Source organism: Antennarius striatus, chromosome 4 (genome assembly GCF_040054535.1).
Source record: "Antennarius striatus isolate MH-2024 chromosome 4, ASM4005453v1, whole genome shotgun sequence".
NCBI classification, from domain to species: domain Eukaryota; kingdom Metazoa; phylum Chordata; class Actinopteri; order Lophiiformes; family Antennariidae; genus Antennarius; species Antennarius striatus.
In genome coordinates this window covers 22,700,333-22,723,500 of record NC_090779.1, presented here as the reverse complement: position 1 = coordinate 22,723,500, position 23,168 = coordinate 22,700,333, and the positions used below count along the sequence as shown (strand labels likewise).

Genomic DNA, 23,168 nt, shown 5'->3' with positions numbered 1-23,168 from the left:
GGTGCTGAGACAATTTCCTGTCAGACAGGAAATGAAAGCGCGGTGAGACTCAGGAGAAGCTCCAGCTGCTTTTATCCTCTGAAGCAGCATTATGAGCAGATGACAGGTGATAACTTCCTCCATCTCTGATGCCCTGAACGTCGTAAGAAGATGGGGGAGGCCACACGTCCTGACGTACATCACACATATAAAAGCAGCTGAGGCGACATTTGGAGGAGCTTCAGCTGCAGATCTGACATTTATGAACAGAAGCTGAATTTAAATTGAATCATTATAAAAAGGCTTTGTTTTCTTGTGGAGTTTGACCTTTGACTTTTGTGACTTCACCTCATTCTGTTTTGGAAGATTCAGTTTGAGAAACTGGAGTAACTTTGTCACTGCACTGTAGCAGTCAGTCTTTTCTACCTTACAACACATTCCTTGCTGCTGTAACTCTGACAGTGACAGGGTTACAGCAGCATGAGCTGTAGTGCATATTTAAAGGAAGGGGCTGGGTCTCAGTGGTGTGCAGCAGGTGTACACCACACCTTTTCCACCAGCTGCCTTGTGATTAGGAGTCAGTCAGAATAGATGGATAGATAGCTAGGTAGATAGGTACCTACCTGGGTAGGTAGGTAGGCAGGCAATATAACAGGACATATACTACACTAACAGGACATATGTACCTTGCCCACCTGATGGGCAGGGTACATCCCTTTTACATCATTGTCCCTATTTCACCATAAACACCACAAACACCTTGGTCACACTTCACTGTAGCAACGGCCAACAGGCCAGTTCTTCCCCACATGCTGACCTAGCCGCCTTGCCTCCTCCTGAAAGAAGCATTATACCTTCTGATGTCACAGGGCACTCTTTGTTGAGGCGCTGTGTGACAGCAGTCTGCCACTGAAGGAGCTCCTCTGCCCGGAGAAGGTAATGTGCACGGGAGGGCTGGTGTTACTCATGATAGCCCTGGCTTTGGACATGGCCATACTTTCCAGAGTTGTCTCCACAGAGTTCCAGGCTCTGTCTGACCACTGAACCTGCTCTGCAGATGAGTCTGTTAAGACGTTCCATATCCCTTTTCCTGGCAGCACCACCCCAACATACAATGGCTTATACCAGTCCAGTTTGTATTGTCCAACCACCTCCACCTCCCTGGCCTCAATGACCACTGTCTGTTAAGAGGGGGGTGCCTGTAGGAAATCCAGCATCATCTCCTTTGTCTTGGAGGCGTTCAGCTGGAGCTTTTTCCGCTAACACCACTCCACGAAGTCTGCCACCAATGCCCTGTACTCCTTCTCCTCACCATCCCTGACACATGCCACAGTCGCGGTGTCATTGGAGTACTTCCGCATGTGGCATGTATCTGAGTTGTACTTGAAGTCCTTGGTGTAGAGGGTGAAGAGAAGGGGGGGAGCACAGTCTCCTGTGGAGCCCCTGTACTACTGCTCACCACCGATAACAAACTGTCCCCCATACGGACATACTGGGGTCTGTCTGTTGGATAGTCTATGATCCAGCTCACGAGGTAGGGGTCCACATCCACATAAGTACAAATAAGTATTACCCCTGAAACGCAGCAGAGAAAGACTGTTTTCCTCTGGACTGGGGTTTCAGGTAGTGTTCCTGGACCTTCAGTAACCACTGGGACATAATGGACAGCTTAAAGAGTAAGCTTAGCTCATTGCTTTTACTTGTTTTTAGTTTTTATGTGATTCTCGCTTTTCCCTTGTCTTCTGCTTTGCCAACCCTTTGAGCCTCTTTTACCACATTTTCATTTTTAGCACATTTCCTTTATGGTTCCTTTGACTATATGTAAACAGAAACACTGTTCAATGGCTGGTGAACATGATGGAACATTTTAGAGCAGCTAAAGAGTAGCTAGACTTAATGAATACCATAAACTAGCTAAAAGAGAACAAATCTGGAATGATCTGGAAGAAAGGCTTCTTCCTCTTCTTTCCAAAGCTCAGATTATTTTCCCCTAAATAAAAATAGAAAGTTGTGTACTCTGCTCACTGCATTTAACAATACCATAAATTATCACGTCAACATTAATATAAAAACTTTGTACTTTGGATTAAAGCATCTGCTACATAACTAAATGTCAATGTAAATGTGTTGGCCAAAGTCCAAAGTCTGTCCAAAGCCAAAGAGTACTGTGTCTATGTCACTGACCAGAAAGCAAACTTATCCTAAATGACATTCAGTGCTGGTGGACATTATTTACCTACATAACATAAGAAATCAATGAGTGACATTTGTTTAGGGGGGTCCAAACTCCTTATTGCTTCTCTCTTGACTGCAGCAATGGTCAGATCAGAGAGGCCTCAACCAGAATCAAAACATGAATAAACCTCCAGTCATGAGTTATAGATCAGTTGAATCAGATCAAATGAGTTAATGTCATGTGAAACTAAGACAGACTTCTAGTCATTCTGACCCAGAATCGTTTTTCTTGACTTGGGCTTCATTTGATGGATACAGAATCCTGTCATTGGACCATCTGGTCACTTGACTGGACATACTTTGTATGTCAGTGTGTTTGTCCGTCAGAAGTCAGACGACTTGTTGTTGTTATTTGATTGATGACAAAACTGACTTCTGTAAGTTTGTAAGGGGGTGGGGGTGGGGGGCCTTACCCAAATGCTCACTGATTATCTTCTAAAGTTCCAACGTGATTTGAAGTGTGGTGGTGGAATGTAGTCCATGAGAACGTTCTGCAGCATTCTGCTAAACATCAATAAGATGGAAACTATATATATATATATATATATATATATATATACACACACACACACACACACACACACACACACACACACACATACATACATACACATGTATATATGCGTGTATATATAATTATATATATATATATATATATACATATATATATATATATATATATATATATATATATAATTAAATTATAGACCTTCAATACAACTTAATATACACAGTCATCATTTATTGACATGGCTCATACAAAAAGTCTCAAAAGATAAAGAAGCTGCTGGAAAGACTATTTACGTGCTACAAAAGACCAAGATAAAAATAAATAATCAATGTAACAGTGATATCCGGGGATTGCCACTTATGTAGACAATAACAGTCCTGCTTACTGGTAATTTAAGTATTAGGAAACGTGCATCTAGGACTAAAAGGCAAGTCTATTGCCAGGTGGGCTACATTTGCCATACCAGTGCTTCCCTACATCATGTCCCTATCTGTCACTGGGCATGATGTAGTGAAGACGAGCTTGAAATGTAGAACTGGTAAATACCAAAAGATTAAAAAATATGCAGTGGCTTGGAAGCCCAGAATTTACAGTTCTGAACACAAACCTGGTGTGGTCGCAGCTGTGTAACAACAGAAAAAATAGAAGTTAATAATTGTCTCATGTGTCCATCTGGTCAAACAGTTGAGTCTCAGAAAAGATAAGAATTAATCTCCTCCTACAAGTTAAATAGAACACCAGTTAAGACAAAAAGCTTAAAAACCACGCGCTGCCCTTCAATATACAGCATTTCAATCAGCTCTCTTCCAGAGGTAGGAATCAATGATTGACTAAACTCATGAACTTGTGAAGGAACCTAATCTTTTTAATGTTGACACTTAAGACTCAGACCTGTTGACAGACACATTTAATTTGCACTTTAACTTATAATTACCTTTATTGTATTATAAGTGTGATCTTCATTCAGATGCCTCTTTTTTCTCATTTCTGAAATATGCAGATTATAGTTGAAGTTAGTTCTATAAATCTATTTTCTTGAACACAAGACACTTATGGTTGTCTTCTCGAGGTACGCACTAGACGCGTAGCCAGCAAATTGCCGGGCACAGTTGAGAGGAAACGTACCTATGGTGATCAGTACAGGGCTTGTATAAATAGGTACACCTATTTTTGGAATGTACAACTATACCTGATAGATTAGACTGTTGAGGTGTACCTTATAGTTTGGAATGAGAACCCTTGGGTCCTCTTCAAACAGGTGAAGTCAATCAGTGATCTGAATCAGGACCTGACAAACATAAATATTTATGTATTTAGATGATTCTTTATTTATTGATTGTCCATGTGTCCCTTAAATGAGATGATGGATAGCAAGAGAGCCGTGGAAGGGGGCGAGACAGCCGTGGTGTTTTCTCTGAAGAACGAGGTGGGCTGTCTGGTCAGAGCGCTCAGCCTTTTCCAGGTGAGAAGACAAGAACGTTTGATTCTACCATTACAGACACTCCTCTACTCCCTGTCCCCTCCTTATATGCTCTTTCTCCTCTTATCCACATTCATTATACCCCTTTGATCTTCAAACCCTCAAATTTTCCCCCACAACGGTAGCCCTAACCCTAACCCCTTACCTCCCCCACAGGAGAAAGGAGTGAACTTGAGGCACATCGAATCTCGAACGTCGAAGCGATTCGTGAATGAGGTGGAGATCTTTGCAGACTGCAGCTGCAGTAGGAAAGAGTTCAACGATCTGCTGGAGCATCTCAAAGATCACGTCAACATCGTCACCTTCAACTCGCCTGCACACGTCCGCTCTGCAGAGGCAGGTACGAACACCTGAACTGTCACGTGACATCAAGAGAAGGAGTGAAGGATGTCATCATTGATGAAAAATCGAAAAACTCAGTGCTCTGTTTCACCTTCATTACTTCTTCAGGCTGCTTGCTCTGCATCTGTTTTCTCTTTTCTCATGTGAATAGCTGATGACAATAAAACATCTGGGAAAACAAACTCTGTTACTGTAGTTAAATAATCACTTTGATTCTGCCAGATAAGTTGATTTATAGGATTTGATTTTGTTGTTTTCTATTTTCTGTCTGAACAGCAGAATTTTTTTTTACCTCCTGAATCAGGTGGAGAACATATTCCGTGGTTTCCAAAAAAAATCTCAGAGTTGGATATGTGTTCACAAAGAGTGATGATGTTCGGATCCGAACCGGACGAAGACCATCCTGTAAGTCAACAAGGAAGGATATAATAGTGTGATGTCATACGGGTATGAATGGTGGGGTTTGGTAAAACAGAAACATTTCTGGTTTTAGAAAATGAGGAAGTATTATTTGTGAGCAGATCTGAGAGTCCTCTAGTGATCATTTGATCAAGTTCTGGAAATACACTAAAAAGTTTTATTCCTCTTTCTTCAGTGCTTTAAGGATGAAGTTTATTGCAAGAGGAGGAAATACTTTGCAGAGATAGCCATGAATTACAAATTGTGAGTATTGTTATAGTAACACTCCAAAAAGGTCTCCTAACATATTTTGACTTAGTTAATTAAGTAAAAATGTCTGGTTTTCTCTAGTTCAACTTGTTAGAATTTGTCCACAGTGGGCAGCCCATCCCTCGGATCGAGTACACGGCAGAGGAGATCAAGACGTGGGGCGTCGTCTTCAGAGAACTGACCAAACTCTACCCGACTCACGCCTGCAAAGAATACCTGAAGAACCTGCCGCTGCTCAGAAAACACTGTGGCTACAGAGAAGACAACGTCCCTCAGCTGGAGGACGTCTCACTGTTCCTCAGAGGTTTGGTGCTCCGGACAGCCTGTGACCTCACCTACAGACTTCCTGTGACCTCACTTTCACTCTTCCTGTGACATCACCTAGACTTCCTGTGACCTCAACTACAGACTTCCTGTCATCTCTAATAATACAATCTCATTCTGTCATGTGACTTCATGTTTCTTTTTCACTGCATGATAAAGTGACTCTGTTTCAGAGAGGTCAGGTTTCACAGTTCGGCCAGTTGCTGGTTATCTGTCTCCCAGAGACTTCCTGTCTGGTTTGGCTTTCAGAGTTTTTTTCTCTACTCAATATGTTCGCCACAGCATCGACCCCCTCTACACACCTGAGCCGTGAGTTTACCTTAAACTCAACACATCACCTGCAGGATTTAAACCAAGTCTCTTCTGATTGTTTCATGATTTTTTTTTGTCTTTATGACGTCATGAATTGGATTATTGTTGCGTTATTGTTGGGTTTCAGCGACACGTGTCATGAGCTGCTGGGTCACGTCCCCCTGCTGGCTGATCCTAAGTTTGCTCAGTTCTCCCAGGAGATCGGTTTGGCCTCTCTGGGAGCCACTGATGAGGACGTCCAGAAACTGGCCAATGTGAGTGTCGTCTTTAATGCCCCTCACTTTGGTTGAAAAAGCAAGGCCTTTCATTTTCTTCTCTTTTCATTTTCTTTTTTTTCTTCAAATATTCTTATTCAACCATCCACGCCACTCATTCCTTGCCTTGCAGACTTTGGTCAAAGTCGGCCATTTCTCCACTGGGACTAGTGTAACTCGTCATGGGCTGCAGTGAGAAAGCATTTTCACCCACTTCTTTTTTATGTTGCCATTTATTAGTCAGTGTTCTACATGTCCATGTCTACCTTCCTTTCTTTATGAATGGTTTTACCTATTTGGTCGGGAGTGTGTCAATACCTACTTGGGTTCTCTTTGGAGCTCTTGACCTACGCTTCCATCTCGATGTTGCTCTGACAGTAAGTCTGAGTTATCAGCTGTTGTTCACAGCTCCTCTTCTGAAGTGTGAAGCACCTGGCCTCAAGACCTCAACTGACTGCCACGTCCTCCAGTCCTTCATACTGAATTCTGAAATACCACTAATGTTTAAAATGTTTAAAATTTCAATGTTTTACCTCAGCTTTAAAAGTACACTGATGTCTCTTCACAATGATGCTGTGTGTCTTTGAACAGTGTTACGTCTTCACTGTCGAGTTTGGACTCTGCAGACAGGATGGTCAGCTGAGAGCCTACGGAGCAGGACTACTGTCATCAGTTGTAGAGCTGAAGGTAAAACATGCAATAAAGTCATGGATTATGTTTATGTAGCTCAACATTATGTGGTGGACAACAAAATAGAATAGAACCTGGAGAGAAATGTCTGTCTTGTTAAATAACTCTGTCCAGCAGTTACCAAAGAGATAATTTTCTGCATTCTAAATGGATTCTGATGCTGTTTCCCATCTTTTCCCAGCATGCCCTGTCAGATCAGGCCTGTGTGAAGCAGTTTGACCCAAAGACCACTTGTGCCCTAGAATTTCAGATCACCAACTTCCAGGAAGCTTACTTCATTTCTGAAAGCTTTGAGGAGGCCACAGAGAAGATGAGGTGAGAGACTCACACCAGACACACAGAGATACACAAAACACAATTTCTGTCAGTTATATTGTGTTTATTAGTTGTAAGCATTTTCGTCCTTAATGAACAGATCCATATGCTACACTGTTGTACTGCTGCTTTCTAGTGGTATTAGATTAGATTAGATTAGATTAGATTAGATTAGATTAGATTAGATTAGATTAGATTAGATTAGATTAGATTCTGTAACATTGACTCTGCAGCATTGCATGGCAGTCGGGGACAGTACCTCTGGATCGGCAGACTGGGGCGGTGGTCCCTCTTTTCAAAAAGGGGGACCGGAGGGTGTGTTCTGACTAAAGGGGGATCACACTCCTTAGCCTCCTGGGGAAAGTCTATTCCAGGGTACTAGAGAGGAGGATTAGACCTATAGTTGAGCCGTGGATTCGGGAGGAACAATGTGGTTGTCAAGTGTAGAGCTGGTCCGGAACACTGGACCAGCTCTACACTGTCCATCCAGTGCTCGAGGGTTCATGAGAGTTTGTCCAACCAGTCCACATGTGTTTTGTGGATCTGGAGAAGGCATTTGAACGTGTCCCTTGTGGTATCTTGTGTGGTGTGCTTTGGGAGTATGGGGTTTGTGACTGGTTTATTTCTTCTCATCCTCCACCGAGGACTTGAAATTTCAGCTACTGTTGGTTTGGTTTGGTTTGGTTTGGTTTGGTTTAGAGACTTGATCCAAACACATCCTGACCCAAATCTCACAGAGCTTTGCTGTCAGCTCCTGATCAGAGTCAGCCTTCAGGAATAGAGAAACCATGAAGTGTTCTTCATCCGTGTCTCTTCTTCATCAGGGAGTTTGCGAAGACAATCAAGAGGCCCTTCTCGGTGTACTACAACCCGTACACTCAGAGCATCGACTTGCTGAAGGACAATCATAGCATTGAGAACGTGGTGCATGACCTGCGTAGTGACCTGACCATCGTCTGCGATGCCCTGGGGAAAATGAACACCTACATCTGAAGCTCCGCCTTACGATCTGATTGGTTCAGGGCAGTGTCACGTCACATGAGCTGATCTTAAACTCCACTTCATAAACGATGAAGGCGTAGAACCAACGCTCTATAGTCAAGTGATGATAATAATGTACTAATCATTGAAGTTCATTAATAGATGTTCCAGCAGAAAAGATAAAAGATTTCCCTCATTTCTGTCTATTTTGTTTGTTTTTAACAAACTGACTGAAAATGTGTGAGTTTCAGATTGCCATAATTGTGTTTAAATGAACCAGTTTGATTCTCAAACAGTTGGAACCCTGTTGGTTTTCATTCCTTCCAGCGGAACTTCCTGATGGTGGTTTCAGATTAATGACCTCGAGAAGATGTTCAAAGCTCCATGTTGTAGTCTGTGTGTCACTTTACTGTATAAAAACTGCTTTATTGACCACATATGAATTGATTCATGAGCAATCCTATGAGTGCATTGATTCAGCTGGAGGTGTCAGAAGATGATTTCATGATTTGCACTAAATAATTATAATAATCGCATCTGTGATCTGTGTGAAGTATGTATTTTCTCTCTGTGTCTGGGTGGGTTCTCTAGGGTCCTTCTCCCAACCAAAAACATGCAACTCAGGTGAATTGGTCACTGTAAATTGTGACGTAGGTGTTAATGTGTTTTGGAGTGGGTGTCTGTCTGTGTGGCCCAGCGATGCCCCCGCCTCTCAAACATAGTCAGCTGGGATAGATTCCAGCAGAACCCGTGACCTGTAACTTCTGATGAGTGGCAGGAGATGAGCCGATTGCATCTCGTCTTCAAGAAAATGATTGAATGACTAAATAAGTAGACATGTGTTTTCCCATCCAGTCCATACCACCAGACACCATGACTGATTTTTAGTCCATGAAAACCATTCCCATAGTTCTGCCATTAATCTTTCATCACGTGAGCTTTTTGACAGACAGACACATGCCTGGTACCACCAACAGACGGAGACCTCTCAGAACCTCAAGGCGCTGACTGAAATGCAAATAAGTCTCTCTGACCACATCCTATGAACAGTTGCAATCAATTGGGATTGGGAATCACAGTTCAAACAGCCTGCAGTCAGAAATTGGGTTAAAATCCAGGTTATCTCCCACACACTCAGGGTCAAAACTTGTGCTGGTATCTGAACCAGATGAGCACATCACCACTAAGCAGTGACTTGTAACAACACACACACTTATATACTTAGCTTTTCAAAAGGCTGCTGTTTTATTTTTTTATGCAGGCTGCTTTTTAATTTCAAGCTGTGTTTTATCACCATCATTTCCAATTGTAGCCTATTCATTACAGTGCACGAAACGGTGATGTATTGTAATTGTCAGTGTTTGTGTGATCGTCTGTCAAATATTTTCACAAGCATAGCAGACAAAAAGATGAAAGCACATTACTTGGGTGGGAAAGGAGATGAAAATGAGATGATGACCTTGACCTTGAAAAAACTAGGTCAAGGTTAAACTTCAACTTTTGTACTTATCACGGATTTTTGGAAAGCAGTCACGTGACACTGTACACGCATTCTATTGGCTGGTGACATCCAGAAGTGCACTACGTTTTATACAGATAGAAGGCAGTTCAATATCAGTATGGGGATGGTTCATAAACATTTAAATTACTGTAAATAATAAAATAAATAGTTTGTTGCTCTATCATGGAATTTGTTAATTGCATGTGGTTCCTGGAACGCATTAACCACGAGGAATGACGGCGCACTGTGTACCTTTTTAGGTACACAACTCTGACACCTGATGATATATAATCACAAAACAAAAAAGCAACATTTTCTTGAAGCCAGAGCCACAAAAATGTGTAGGTCAGGGTAAAATGTTGAATTCAGGGGTATCGCGGGATGTTGCAGTCTCTGACTGTCTTGTTTGTGTCTGTGGCCGCCAGAAGGGGAACAGAAGGGAACTGAACTGCATTTCATTCATTTGCTCAGACTTCAGCTCCTTACTGGCATTTGCAGAAAACTAAAGAGAAGAGGATAATGAACAGGAATGCAGTGAAATCAAATTTAAAAAAGAAACAAACAAAAAAAACCTGGAACGGTGGACTCGTCTGTGGACTTGAAAATCAACCAGTCGCCAAATCTGTTGTGACACAGATAAGGAACCTGTCCTCAGACCTGGGATCAGCCAGGAAACTGTTTTTCCTCTTTAACCTGATAACTGGACTACGGTGAAAACACTGATGTACAGCTGAGTGAAGGGTCATTAATAACAACCACTAGAGGGCAGCAGTACAACAGTGTAGTATGTGGATATGCTCATGAAGGACCAAAATAGAGACAAGCTAATAAACACAGTCTATCACCTCATCTGTCCTTTGCCTCCTCAAAGTTTTCAGAGATAAGTGGTCTTTGGGTCAAACACCCTCACACAGGCCTGATCTGACAGGGCATGCTGGGAAAAGATGGGAAACAGCATCAGAATCCATTTAGAATGCAAATTGTTCCTATAATAACTGCTGGATAGAGTAATTTAACAAGACAGACGTTTCTTTAACATGTACTTACCGTTTGTTATTGCGTATATGAAGTTTTGTTATGGGACTACATTTTAAGTTACTTTTTTTAAGTGAATTTTTTTAGACACGTGTTTATTCATTTGAGAGAATGATGTAGTCTCCAGCTCCTTCAGGCATTATTATACTGGTCTCCATCATCAGGTATTTTCTTAACTGGTCTAGTTTGTCAGTTTTGTCATCAGCTAAACTCAGAGGTTAAAATAGTCTTGACTTCTAAATTTGACATACCAAATTTGGGCCTGTTCACACCTGGACCACTCAGAGTCCATTGGTTTGTATCAGGACAGGTGGTGGCAGAAGGTCTTTATCCTCCAGCATCCAGCACCGACTCTCAAAAAGCTTCAAGTGTTCAGAGCTGCTGAGAATCCTGTTTGAGATTCATTCTCTCAAACTGAATCCAACTCCTTCATATCGATCACTTTGGGGTCTTTTGAGAGGCTGAGATGGTCACATGACTGGACAGGATTAAGTATCCATCAAATGAAGGCCAAGTCAAGAAAAACGATTCTGGGTCAGACTGACCAGAAGTCTGTCTTTGTGTCACGTGACATGAACTCATTGGATCCGATTCAACTGATCTACAACTCATGACTGTATGTCCATTCATGTCGTTTTCAGTTCTGGAGGCTCCGATATGAAGAATGTTAGCTGAAGATCCTGGCCTCTCTGATCTGACCATTGCTGCAGAAGCATGAAGGAGTTTGGACCCCCCTAAACAAATGTCACTCATTGATTTGTTATGTTATGTCGGTAAATAATGTCCACCAGCAGTGAATGTCACTTTCCATGTTTCCTGAAGCGTCAGAGTAAATTTCATATCTGTCATTCAGTATTCTTTTGGCAATTCATAGATATCTGTTACACAACTCTGCCCCCGTGAGTTGAGAAAGGGAAGTGCATGCTCAATTTTCATGCTGAATGGCAAACCCAGACTAATTCAAACGCAAGGGTCATATCAAAGGTTACCAGGTATAATGCGGACCCCTTCAAGTCAGGTGCTAACACAGGTGTCCAGCTCATTAAATCAGCTCACTATTCACAGGTTTGAAAAGGAGATAATCAGATAAGTCATCTTCAGAATCAACAAATCAACATTGTTTTATTTAGAAGAAAATAATGACAAGGTACATGTTAGTATGGAAAGCGCAGGCTGAGATCAGAGATGAAGTTCTCAACATCTGCCCACTGGTTAAAACATTCCTTCTGCAAAATCAGTTTTAATCATTCAGATATTTAAAGATCACATTTTTGAACAGATGGGAGAAAATGGATGAACATCAATGAGGTTGTGAAATCAGATGATTTAATTACATGTCTTGATTGGGTCTCTGTGGTGATTTCAAGTAGAGAGATTGAACGCCGGTCATCGGGATGCTTCTGTTTTCACTAAGTGAACGACGTGAACGACACTCAATCACATCGAGCAGCTAGACTTCAATAAAACCCAAGATGGACGCTGATAAGCGCAGCACACTATCAGCTGGGTGCTGAGACAATTTCCTGTCAGACAGGAAATGAAAGCGTGGTGAGACTCAGGAGAAGCTCCAGCTGCTTTTATCCTCTGAAGCAACATTATGAGCAGATGACAGGTGATAACTTCCTCCATCTCTGATGCCCTGAACGTCGTAAGAAGATGGGGGAGGCCACACGTCCTGACGTCCATCACACACATGAAAGCAGCTGAGGCGACATTTGGAGGAGCTTCAGCTTCGTGGCTGCAGCATTGACATTTGAATTTAAATGAAATCATTATAGAAGTCTTTGTTTCCTATTAGAGCTTGACCTTTGACTTTTGTGACTTCACCTCATTCTGTTTTGGAGGATTCAAGAAAAATATTTTATTACTAGAGGCAAACAGATCAACAAAAATAATTATTTCACCTTGACTATTATCATCTGAACTAACTTATCTTCATGGTTTTTGTGATGACGTGATAATTTATGGTATTGTTTAAAGCAGCGAGCAGAATCCACAACAGCTTTCTATTCTTATTTTCTTCAGATATTCATTTAAACTGCTTTAAGGCTTTTCTTAAGAATTATCTTTAGATGTACCGGTAGTTAACGGTTTGTCATTCATGACCTGGAATCAGGCCAACTATATAATCAATGGTTTTATGAAAAGTGAATTTGAAGTGAGAAACACAATCAAGCTACAAGCGTCATGTTTGTCTGATTTACAGAACCAGGTTGGATATTTTAAGTCATTCTTAATGATTCTTCTGGGTGATTAGAAAAACTAATAATCACATTTTCTAAAGGAAGAAGCCTGCGATGCCTGGTGCTCACATTTTCATGCAACAACCTTTTCTCCTGCACAGCGGAACTGACTGAATATTTTTGCTGCTTTGCACCTGCGACGTGCAATAACAACAACCGACAAGTGAATCCAATCAGAAGTGACCAACACAGAAAATGAGCCTTGATTTTAAATAAACTGGAATCATCCTTTAATTTGATTTTTCAGTATAAAAGAATTAAACATGCCGGAAATCAAATTGGTTAACTCCCAGAAGAATTTCCTAAAATGTGGCAGTATTCATTTAATATGACCTTCATAAGTAGAACCACTCCCCCCCCCCCCAAAAAAAAAATCATCATCAAATATCATGACAAGCATCTTCTTGACTTCAACCCTTGTTCCGTTTCACACGGAACAGCCAATCTCTTAGCAGATGATTAATACTGAGAGGCAGTTATTGATAAAAGCTTTTGGATTTGAGTGAAAACTGCAGGCAAACAGCTTCAGGTTGGTCTCATTTAAATGAATTCTGGATGAGCTGCGAGAAAATATCAAGCTTGAATAGTGGACTAAACATCACACCAGACCCGATGCGAGTTACAAATCACAGGCCACAACGCACCAAAAATCTGAAGCTCCATTCACACTGACTGAGCAGAGGCGAAAGGAACCGTTTGCCGAAAAATCTAAATTCATTTATCGACTCGTCCCGATGCCGATGATGGACGTGGAGCTTCTCAGTCCAGTTGACAGCACTGAAGAATTCTCTTTACACCACAAATTAACAGACTAGTTTTAAAAAGCAAGCACTAAATGGGTTGGCGCAGCTCCAGAAGGCCACAAACTGATCTGAAAAACCTTCAACCTATCAGTTAAAATCCTTTCTGTCGCTATGCTAAAAGGCACGTCCTGCTGTATGAGATGGAGAATCCTCCTCTCTGCAATCCTTCGTAAAGACAATATAAATGTTGGATCATAAAGAGGCACTTCTCGTAGAGTGAGTACAAATAATCAAATGAGGTGAACGCCAAAGATTCGGTGTTGAAGAGTTAAAGTAAAGGTCAACAAATCCGAGAAAGACACTAGTTCAGGTTCAGAATTTTTTTTCACTCTCAGGTCGGGGGAAAGAGAAAAATCCCACCTGTTAAAGGTAGAGGTGGTGCCTGGATGTGTCCCTTTAAAGTAACCAGAACTTTCTGCATAAATTTCTAACAAACAGAACAATGAAAACAATCTCTGTATGAAATCATTTTTTGCTTGCTTTTTTAAAACAGTCTCTTGTTTAGGTGTTTTGAAAATGATGCTTCTGACTGTGAAACTCCAAAGACGTTTGGCAGAGTAAGCAGCTTCACCGGAGAAAGAAGAGATGACTGCTTTTGTGGATCTCAACAAGATCTGCTGAAACACCCTACGATGAGCTCTCCAAATGTAATCTGGACATTAAACGTGTTCTGTTAAGCTTTCAGCAGCTGCTGTTTTTAGTGTAGTTACCAAAGTCTTTTTTTCTTTTTGCTAGTGGTTTTATGGACATCTTTTGAGGCTGAAGGTCTCCTAGATGATGGATTAAATCTGAGGATCTTGTCTGAATGGAGCTTCAGGAATCATTAGCAGGACAGAAGGAATGACTGCTGATCCACAGAAAAACATGTTACAAGAAATTACAAAAATAAGATTCTGAATATTCCTTTTTACATTTTGCTCTTCCTCGCCTCCCCTGTTGGTGCCATCAATCAGCACAGACAGCGAGTCAGTCTCCCTTGTTCACTATGACATAAAAGCAACTTAGCCGTCATTCTAAGGGGGGGCTTTCTCTTAAGTGTCCATTGGAGCAGGCCTCCGGTCGCTGGGCCCTCCTATCAGCTGGAGGAGATCCAGAGTCTCTACATTCAGAACCACACAGCTCCGAGTCCAAGCCCAAGATAATGCTGACGGAGTGAGGCAGTTCCTAAGGAAAGAAGAGACAGCTGACTTATTCCGCAACAGTGTCATCTTCAAGAATCTACCAGGGCTTTGAACCAGAGTTTTTTTGCCAATCGGTTCATTCCTTTTCTTAACTGCTGCTGATAACCGCTACTTCTCTCTGCTTTCATCCCGCGTCCAGTGAATGACAGGAAGTGAAACATCACGTCGAATTTTTTTTTTTAAGGAATGAAAAAAAACCCCGGTATTAACCGGTTTCCAATTATTTTCAAAGCCCTTGAATCTACCGATCACAGTCTAATTCCAGGGCACGAATAATAAGGATAACCCTTACCCTGGAGTTGGGTCAGCAGTCACAGTAAGGGTTGTGTAGCAGACATCAATGCTGTGTAGTAATCCAGACGTTTGTGATAATATAACCAGAAGAAAAACTTGTCCGTACCTTACAGCCCTTCAGCTGCTCACAGATCCCTTCTGCTTTCTGAAGGATTTCTTCTACGTCCAGTTTCATCGACAGCTCGTTGATGTGCTGCGACAAAACACAAAGTTTGACCTCTGTTGATGCTCAGGTTTATTCTGGATGCACAGACAAACATCTGATGCCTATTTCAACATCACACACAAGACTGTTAACAAAACTACAACATCAAACGGGAAAACAGAACAAATTTCATGTAACATAAATTCAGCAGAATTTTGTGATCAATCAATTCAATCAATTACTAATCAAGGAGACTGACCACTGATATTTGATCACCAACGGTGTCAAAGCACTGAGCACTCTTGAAAGAGCAAATACCAACATAAAACATGATTCACCCCCCTCCCCCTCCACTGTCTCACCTTCAGGATTTCATTGAAGCCGTAGTTCTCCTCCATAATTTTCTGCTTCTCCGAGTCCAAGATGGCACAACAGATCAGCAGGTGGAGGTTCTGACAGGGGAGGTCCGTCCACATCACCTGAGGACACACCAAACCCGGTTTTAGCCAAAGTGATACAACACTAGCTGATGGAGACATTTCAGAATAAGAGCGTTCCTGGTGAATGTGCGGTATTTTTTAATCTCAATAAGACATCTCAGTTTAATGGAGGTAAATCACATGTAATATCTTACTACATGCTGCTGTCAGGAATAATTCGTATTATTCTTCATCTTTTATTACTTTGATTTGATCAATAGTTTATTAAATGACATCTTCATAATCAGAAATAACAGTTGTTAACTGCAGCTGCTTCTTAAAATCAGGGTTCATTTATGGACTGATATACAACATTCCCTGAGCTCTATAAAGGCAACTCCCTCTGCTTAACTGAATGGAAACAATTGTCATGGTGACCTCAGCAAGATAAAAGAAACATTTAACAGTGCACTAAAATATTCATTCACCTTCAGAGCACAGCTCTCTGATCTATGTTTGACAGTTAGTGTGTGCTTCACGGCTAAATGATCATGTGACCATAGCTGACAAGGGAAAAAAATCACCTCCCAGAGTCGCAGGACGTCCTGGAAGCTGAGCTCCCTCTTGAATCTGATGAGCAGCCAGCGGAAGCAGAAGTAGAGATAGCCGGAATCCTGAGATTCTGAGAAGGAAATGCACAATCAGACTGAAAAGAAAAGACAATGTCTTTTACTATACGTTCAGCTGAACCCGCAGTGGAGATAATAACAGCGCTACCTAGAGGAGCTTCTCTCACTCAAGTAGTCAAGAAAGCACGACGTGTAGAAATAGTAACTCACTTCCTTGATGTAATAATCACCAGCGAATCACAACAACACCTAAAATAAAATTGTGTGTAGATTGTTTCTCCATCCCCAGTATGAGATCTGATCAACTCAGATTCATATCCAGATGACTTTAACCAGTGATGTTCCTACCGAGGTAGTTCCAGAAGACGGAGTCCAGCAGTCTGAGCAGAGTACTGAGCTGGATCAGCTGAGTCTTCATCCCCTGCATCTGCTCCTCAAAGTTGTGGTGCTGAAAACACAAGAACGCAGATCAAATCAGCCACTTTCTGTTACACTCATTCAATCTCTGTATTTACGGGTTATCCTCTACATGACAACTAAGCCTCCTGAGGATTCTAGGTTTAAAAAAACCTCAATTACATTTCTGTACAGGTCCCCGATAAAAGAAATCATTTAAAAATAAAACAAAGTTTTATTGTGAAGCTCCAGAAATTGCCTCAGAAACTTCCCCAGTATGAAACCAGATTACTGAAACGTTATCTCTGTTCCTGATTACAGACAAAGGCTTTAACATCCATACAAACACACACACAGAACATCAGTAGATGACTAAACTGGACTAAGGGTCTCATAGTTACCATCTGATCCATGAAGGAGACAAAACACCAAAATGCATCCACCTCGTTCTCCATCACGTAGAGGATGGGCGACAGCAGGTCGCTCATCCCCTGGACGTAACCTGAAGAGGAAACAGACTAAAGTCACTAAACTGAAGAGTTTCACTGAAATTAATCTCAAAGTTAAAATGTTTAGAGCAAGAAAAGAAGAAAAAAACCAAGTATCAAAACCAGGCCAGGAAACCAGGTTACATTTCATTAAAAATAATTTCAATCACAACAAGAGAATCTCACAACAGAAACACTGACATGACCTTTGGTGGGTTCTATGATCGTGTCTCACCCAGGTCGAAGTCATACATGCAGTAGGTCATTAGGATGTCATGCAGGAGGACCAGACCCGGGTTGTCGATGCCTTCATAGAACCTGTTGGTTCTGTCTGTTCGGTTGACGTCTTTCTCTGGAAGAAAAAAGACAGCGAAATAAAGAATTAAAAATTATTTGCTCTTGCTCAGAATGTCCCCTCCTCAATAATGTCCTGTTTCCACCCTTTAAAGGGAACTGACTGAAGAGACATGAAAAATAAAAAGATCAATAAATAAGAATCTTATGTTTCCTGTGATAAAGTTCACGTGTGTCTCACCGATTAGACTTCTGTAGTCTCTCAGTCTGGAGTTCCTCTTCTCTTGTTCCTCACTGATTGACTTCCATTGCAGCTTCATCCTGAAGTATTCATCACTGACAACACATCAATAACACAACTTCAAATAAACTGCATCTAACGACAGAAAACGTTCAGTTCATAACTCGCCCGATTGAACAGAATTTATTTTCTCCAGTCATCAGAAAAGAATTAATTGGACATAAGTTGTGAGAAAGTGTAAATAAAATTCAAATTTCTGTTTCTTTCCCTAGTCTTAGACAAAAGAAACAAAAATTAACATCATGCCAGAATGTACTTTATATATATTAAATCTCCTGAGAATTGTAGCCGACTCTTTAGGAGGGACCCGTTTGTGTGCCATTGCAGTTTTCTAAACATCTAAAAATGGCATACAGTAATCCCTCACGTATTAGCGCTTCAAGACGCACGGCTTCACTGCATCGCAGATCTTTAGTCAGTATGGGGAGGGTTCATAAACGTTTAAATTACTGTAATAATAATAATAAGATAGTTTGTCGCTATACCACGGTATTTTGTTAACTCGCATTAATCACTAGTAAGGAGTTATTACTGTATATCACACAAGTATCGTACGTTTTGGCTCTGTGCAGGGCTTTCCTCTCCTCCAGCGTGCTGTCCCAAGGAAAATACCCCAGGAGAAACTTCCAGGCTTCCTTCCTCAGTGCGTGACAGAGTCCCTGCAAGATCACATGAAAAATGATGAGCCAATGTCGTTTTAAGACCGATGCCTTTAACTTAAATATCTCACAGGTATCATGACATAAGAAATGTGTAGTAAAAACAATCCTACGTGCCCCTTTAAAGATGGCTTGTTTGAGGTCTGGGATGTTGATCATCCTCCCTTCTGGGTCCTGATGTTTGGTCCAGTCGTCCACCGATAGCGGATCACTCCTCGTCACCTGAGGCCTTGGCCCCAAGTCGATCTAACCGACACACACACACACACACACACACACACACACGAGAGTCAGCCTAACAAAACATCTGGAAATTTGACAGAACAATGTCCTGCATCTGCTGAGAGTTAAAGGTTTGCCTCAAATGTCAGATTCTGTTATTAACTAGTCCACCTGAAAAGACAGGTGATGCAAGTTTCTGGAGTGCATTCCAGTGAGCTAGTGCTTTAAGAGTTTTTTGTCTCAGGAAAGCAGCCCCAGACCATCACAATGCCACCACAACCATTTACTGTTTATGTTGTTTTATGGAAGTTAAAAACACACCAGATGTAAAGGAACACACATCTTGTAATAACTTCCACATTTGTCTTTTTACTCCACAAATTCCACCTTTTTTTCTTACCAAAAGGGGGGGGGTCATAGGTCTGGATTGCTATTTTCCTTTATAAATTAAAATCATCATTTAAAGCTTCATTTTTATTTAGTCTAGTTTTTGTTATCATAAGATCTGAAACATTTAACTGTGACAAATATAAAAAAAACCCACACCTTGGTGATGACCTCGAAGCCCGGCTCCTCCTGCTGGTTGATCTCCAGTCCTGGGATGACTTCACCAAGCAAGTCGGCCACTTCCTCTGGGGGGCGCTGGTGCTGTTCCTCCGACCCTCGGAAAGCATCGTATATGTAGTTGGTGACTTTGGAAAAGCCCCCCAGGGTGGCGACGTATGGATCTTTCCTCAATTTCTGTAGGAGAAAAATTGTTAAATTACTTTGATTCAGTACTTTCCACTCAGACATCCACACACATCTAAAGCCAAAGTGGTTCCGTGTTCAGATCCAGCTGACAAATTTAGGTACTCACGTTCAATATTTGTCTCATAAAACTTTAGTATAGAGAGTTTATTTGGAAATATTATGATTTCTTTAAATTTACAAATGTGGTAAATGTAACTAGCGGCCACCCTCATGGACATGGGACATCACCTCTAGCTACGCCTCCAGATTTGTCCGGAGCATGATTACCTTAGATCTAACAATCATATTTCACTGTACAATCCTGGACTGTTTCAATGCATGAACATGGACTCTATGCTGGAGCTTCTGGATGTGTAACAGAACAGTCTACAGTCAGCAGTTTATTTCTTACATGCACAAGGCCAAAGCTGTTGTCATCAAGAAGGTTCTCGAAAGACTGAGACAGAGCTTTATTCGGTGAGCTGACCAGCAGGCATGTTTCATCACCTGGAGCCCTGCAAAGACAAAATACATGTGAAACTCCTTCTCCTCAAATTCCTCACATTCATGCTTTTGTTGATGTAGAATGTTCAACTCAGGTTTGTGTTGTGACAAAGAAACTCACCTCCTTCTACGTACAAATTGAGCATGAACCAACTCATCACCTTGTACGTGGGAGGGTAAATGTAACTGAAGGCAGCAACCATGAGCCAACAAGTATGAAAATTCTAAGTAATTTCAAGCATGTTTTGAGATCTGGTCAAAAAAAAAGAAGCTTTTTGGAGATATAATCTCAAAGCCAAACATAAGTACTGATCAGAGGTCTGAAACCTTAAAAAGTCAAAAGATACAAACAGTGAGGCTGCATCTTCACTGGAGTAACATCTAACATTCAAACAACTGCACGAAAACAAAGAAGTGAAGAATGTTTATGCACAGACCGGCTGATTACTATCTCCAGTTTTCTCTAAGTGACATTCGAGACCAGGTTTCACAATTTGTACACACACAGTAAGTAGAAAACACGGGACTTTTCGACATGCCTGCCACAACCCCACTGTCCCAGACTCCTTTGTTTTTGCTCTTTGATCAATTCATTTCATTTTTTACTCACTCGCTCAGCAGAGCAAATCTCCCCAGGCTGTCTAGGAACTGTTTGTTGCCACCCTGATGGAAATGCAGAGCAGGCAGGGGGCTCGACGACTCCTTCAGTCTGAAGACCAGAAAGGTCCAACCCTCCTCCTTCACTGTGATGGACCTGAGGTCACTGATGTTGAAGGTCAACGCCCACCTGCTCTTCTCATGGTTGTGGTTCAGAGACCCTGACAGACCTGGATCAAAACCAGGAAACAGACACAATCACTTTTTACCATTAACACCCTTAAATTAACGTGTGCTGTTAAATAATTTAAATGTTAGAAGTTCATATCAATGCAGAGGAGAAGCTCAGACAGTTTTATCGAGATAAACCTCACTACAGTTGCTCTCACCCTCGCCATTAGCACAGGATTTCTTCTTGAAGGACACGGCGTTGATCATGTCCCACTCTGTCTCGTAGCTCGGCTGGCTTTCTAATGGACGCTGGGGCCTTCCACCTGAACACTGATCCCACTCCATGACCGAACTGGAGTCCTGGTCGAACACAGACAAACAATTAGTGAATACAAACAACTGCTGGCAAAACTGATAGATTTATCAGCACAAGTTGATTCATCTGTTAGTTAACAGGATTATTCTGAAGGTTCTGAAATTGAGTCATGTGATGAGGGTCAACCAGTTATGCAGGGATATTTTCAGGCTTGACCATGTAACAAGGAGCTACCTTGGTGGAGGTTTGATCTCTGACTGATGTCTTGTTGTGCTCTGATATTACATTAACAATCGGTGTCTGTGGAGGACACAAACCTTTCCGGCGCAGAGCATGTTTGATGGATCAACTGTGTCGTCCAGAGGTTTGTATTCCACGATAATTTCAGCATCCTGACAGTGTGAGGAGAAATGAACAAGTCATCTCATACAAACACCAAATGACAGTTTTTAGATGTGAAAGGGTCTTTTACTGTGGCTTTGGTCCTCGCTGCTGGTCCCTTCACTACACAGTCCACCTTCATATATTTGTAAAGCTGCTATGTTACAGTTTTCGTAAAAACATCTGTCACAATTGGCATCAGTCCACTTGTCTATTGAGGTCTATTTGATGCAAACATGAATGACTATTGATGTGGTCAATCATCAAATCACAGCAACAGTAAAAAAGAAGTCTTGTTTAGACAACATGAAGGGTTTCTATACATCAAAACAGGCTGAATTTGAAACCGATTGAGGATGTGTTGGGTTTATACTAAAAAGAATATGGTGGTAGCTTTAAGTTAACAAAGAGAAGTAACTTAAAAACCCGAAAAATCCTGGTCATGGTGGTTTTGCCTGAAATTAAACTAGCAAAACTGAAAATGTATCTGACTGATAGCTATTATCAAACCTTCAGAACAGATACTTAATAAAACCCACAAAGAGCTTAATAGTCACTCCATAAATAGAGGGGGGAAAAATAAGTGTTTCTAGAAAGCAATTTACAAAACATTCACTTATGATAAAATCAGTTATAATACACCCCCATATGTGAGCCAAGAACATCAGAGAGTCATCATTTTACCTTGTCAACAATCCGGAGTGACCCAGAAATAAGTAAATCCTGCTCATCATCACAGCTCGGATGAATGAAGACTCCTTCATGTTCGAATATAACCTGTGAGGCAGGTATGATATTAAGGTTATCTCCAGTTCACTCACATTTCTTAAGCACTTCCCCATACATTTACTATTCTCAAGTAGACATCCGCATAGCAAAATGACAGATGGTGAAAGGCTTCATTGTGTTCCGTAGCTCTTCATTCAACAAACACGTCATTCCGCCACATCGGGTGCTTAAAGGCGGCTTTCTAGGCAACAAATTTCACCCACAATAGTATAAAAAACATTAAGGATTGTGGACAAATCTGTGGGACAGAAAAATTGGACTTATTTTCTCAACTCATTTGTAGGGGCACGAGTAAACGGGTATTACAAACATCATTACAATCCTGACAATGTGCTCAGATCATCTCAGTCATAATTACAGGGATCTGTGTCTGGGAACAAGTGCAATACATCTTAAGCGACCTGCGACTGGAGTTCTTCTGTCAAGTCGCCAACCCAATGACAGTCAGTTTAGACATGCATGTCTTTGGACCTAAGACTTCTCAGTGGCTGAATTTGCCAGCAACGTTCGGTGAAATGATCCGATATTGGCACATCGAGTCGGACGGCACATCGAAAAATTTAAGCCCAACAAGGATGAACGGATTTTCCTGTAAAGTGGAATGATGTCGTGGCACCATTCCTCGTTCTGTTGGTGTTGGCTGAGAATCCTGCTACAATACAAGCTAACGCTAACTCATCAACTGGCTAGCTAACTCACCAGTGACAGCCTGTGAGCAGTGATCTGCGCGAAGCTAACACAGCTAGCAAACACTGTTTTCAGTCCGATAAAACTGTTGATTAGCGGAATCCGACAAACTTTAAAAAATGAAAAATGTAAATAAGTTCTTACCTTGACAAGCGGATCAGCCGCCATGTTGCCAGCACTCGCCTGATGACGCCAGAAGCTCACGTGCCTTTAAACTTCCAAAACAAGTCTGACAGATTAGCTTCCGGTGTCAAAGGTTAGAAAAATAGAACAGTTTCCGGTAAAAGGC

The 23,168-nt window shown here is 41.5% G+C and overlaps 2 protein-coding genes across 2 annotated transcripts; one reads left to right on the top strand and one right to left on the bottom strand.

Moving 5' to 3' along the window:
• The first annotated feature begins 3,498 nt into the window (after positions 1–3,498).
• Positions 3,499–8,879, top strand: LOC137593767 (tryptophan 5-hydroxylase 2-like). Its single transcript, XM_068312743.1, has 11 exons — positions 3,499–3,537; positions 4,086–4,187; positions 4,362–4,545; positions 4,852–4,952; positions 5,143–5,210; positions 5,324–5,520; positions 5,714–5,849; positions 5,980–6,106; positions 6,698–6,793; positions 6,978–7,111; positions 7,936–8,879. Exons 2-11 carry the CDS (start codon positions 4,086–4,088, stop codon positions 8,102–8,104), a joined length of 1,314 nt encoding a protein of 437 aa, XP_068168844.1. The 5' UTR covers positions 3,499–3,537; the 3' UTR covers positions 8,105–8,879.
• Positions 8,880–11,774: 2,895 nt separating this feature from the next.
• tbc1d15 (TBC1 domain family, member 15) lies at positions 11,775–23,158 on the bottom strand. Its single transcript, XM_068312578.1, has 17 exons — positions 23,024–23,158; positions 22,088–22,180; positions 21,340–21,414; positions 20,925–21,066; positions 20,549–20,765; positions 19,847–19,949; positions 19,249–19,443; positions 18,598–18,726; positions 18,377–18,480; positions 17,762–17,856; positions 17,462–17,578; positions 17,140–17,240; positions 16,691–16,790; positions 16,298–16,395; positions 15,657–15,773; positions 15,256–15,342; positions 11,775–14,838 (listed from the first exon to the last, which is right to left on the bottom strand). Exons 1-17 carry the CDS (start codon positions 23,045–23,047, stop codon positions 14,683–14,685), a joined length of 1,953 nt encoding a protein of 650 aa, XP_068168679.1. The 5' UTR covers positions 23,048–23,158; the 3' UTR covers positions 11,775–14,682.
• Between the last annotated feature and the right edge of the window lie 10 nt (positions 23,159–23,168).

Excerpts from the sequence above, each read along its gene's own strand:
- LOC137593767 (XM_068312743.1), top strand. The coding sequence starts at position 4,086 with ATGATGGATAGCAAGAGAGCCGTGGAAGGGGGCGAGACAGCCGTGGTG. Across the intron at positions 5,211-5,323 it reads ATAGCCATGAATTACAAATT|TGGGCAGCCCATCCCTCGGA; the intron begins GTGAGTATTGTT and ends ATTTGTCCACAG. Across the intron at positions 7,112-7,935 it reads GAGGCCACAGAGAAGATGAG|GGAGTTTGCGAAGACAATCA; the intron begins GTGAGAGACTCA and ends CTTCTTCATCAG.
- tbc1d15 (XM_068312578.1), bottom strand. The coding sequence starts at position 23,047 with ATGGCGGCTGATCCGCTTGTCAAG. Across the intron at positions 18,727-19,248 it reads GCTTCGAGGTCATCACCAAG|ATCGACTTGGGGCCAAGGCC; the intron begins GTGTGGGTTTTT and ends TGTGTCGGTTAG. Across the intron at positions 17,579-17,761 it reads AGACTACAGAAGTCTAATCG|AGAAAGACGTCAACCGAACA; the intron begins GTGAGACACACG and ends TTTTTCTTCCAG.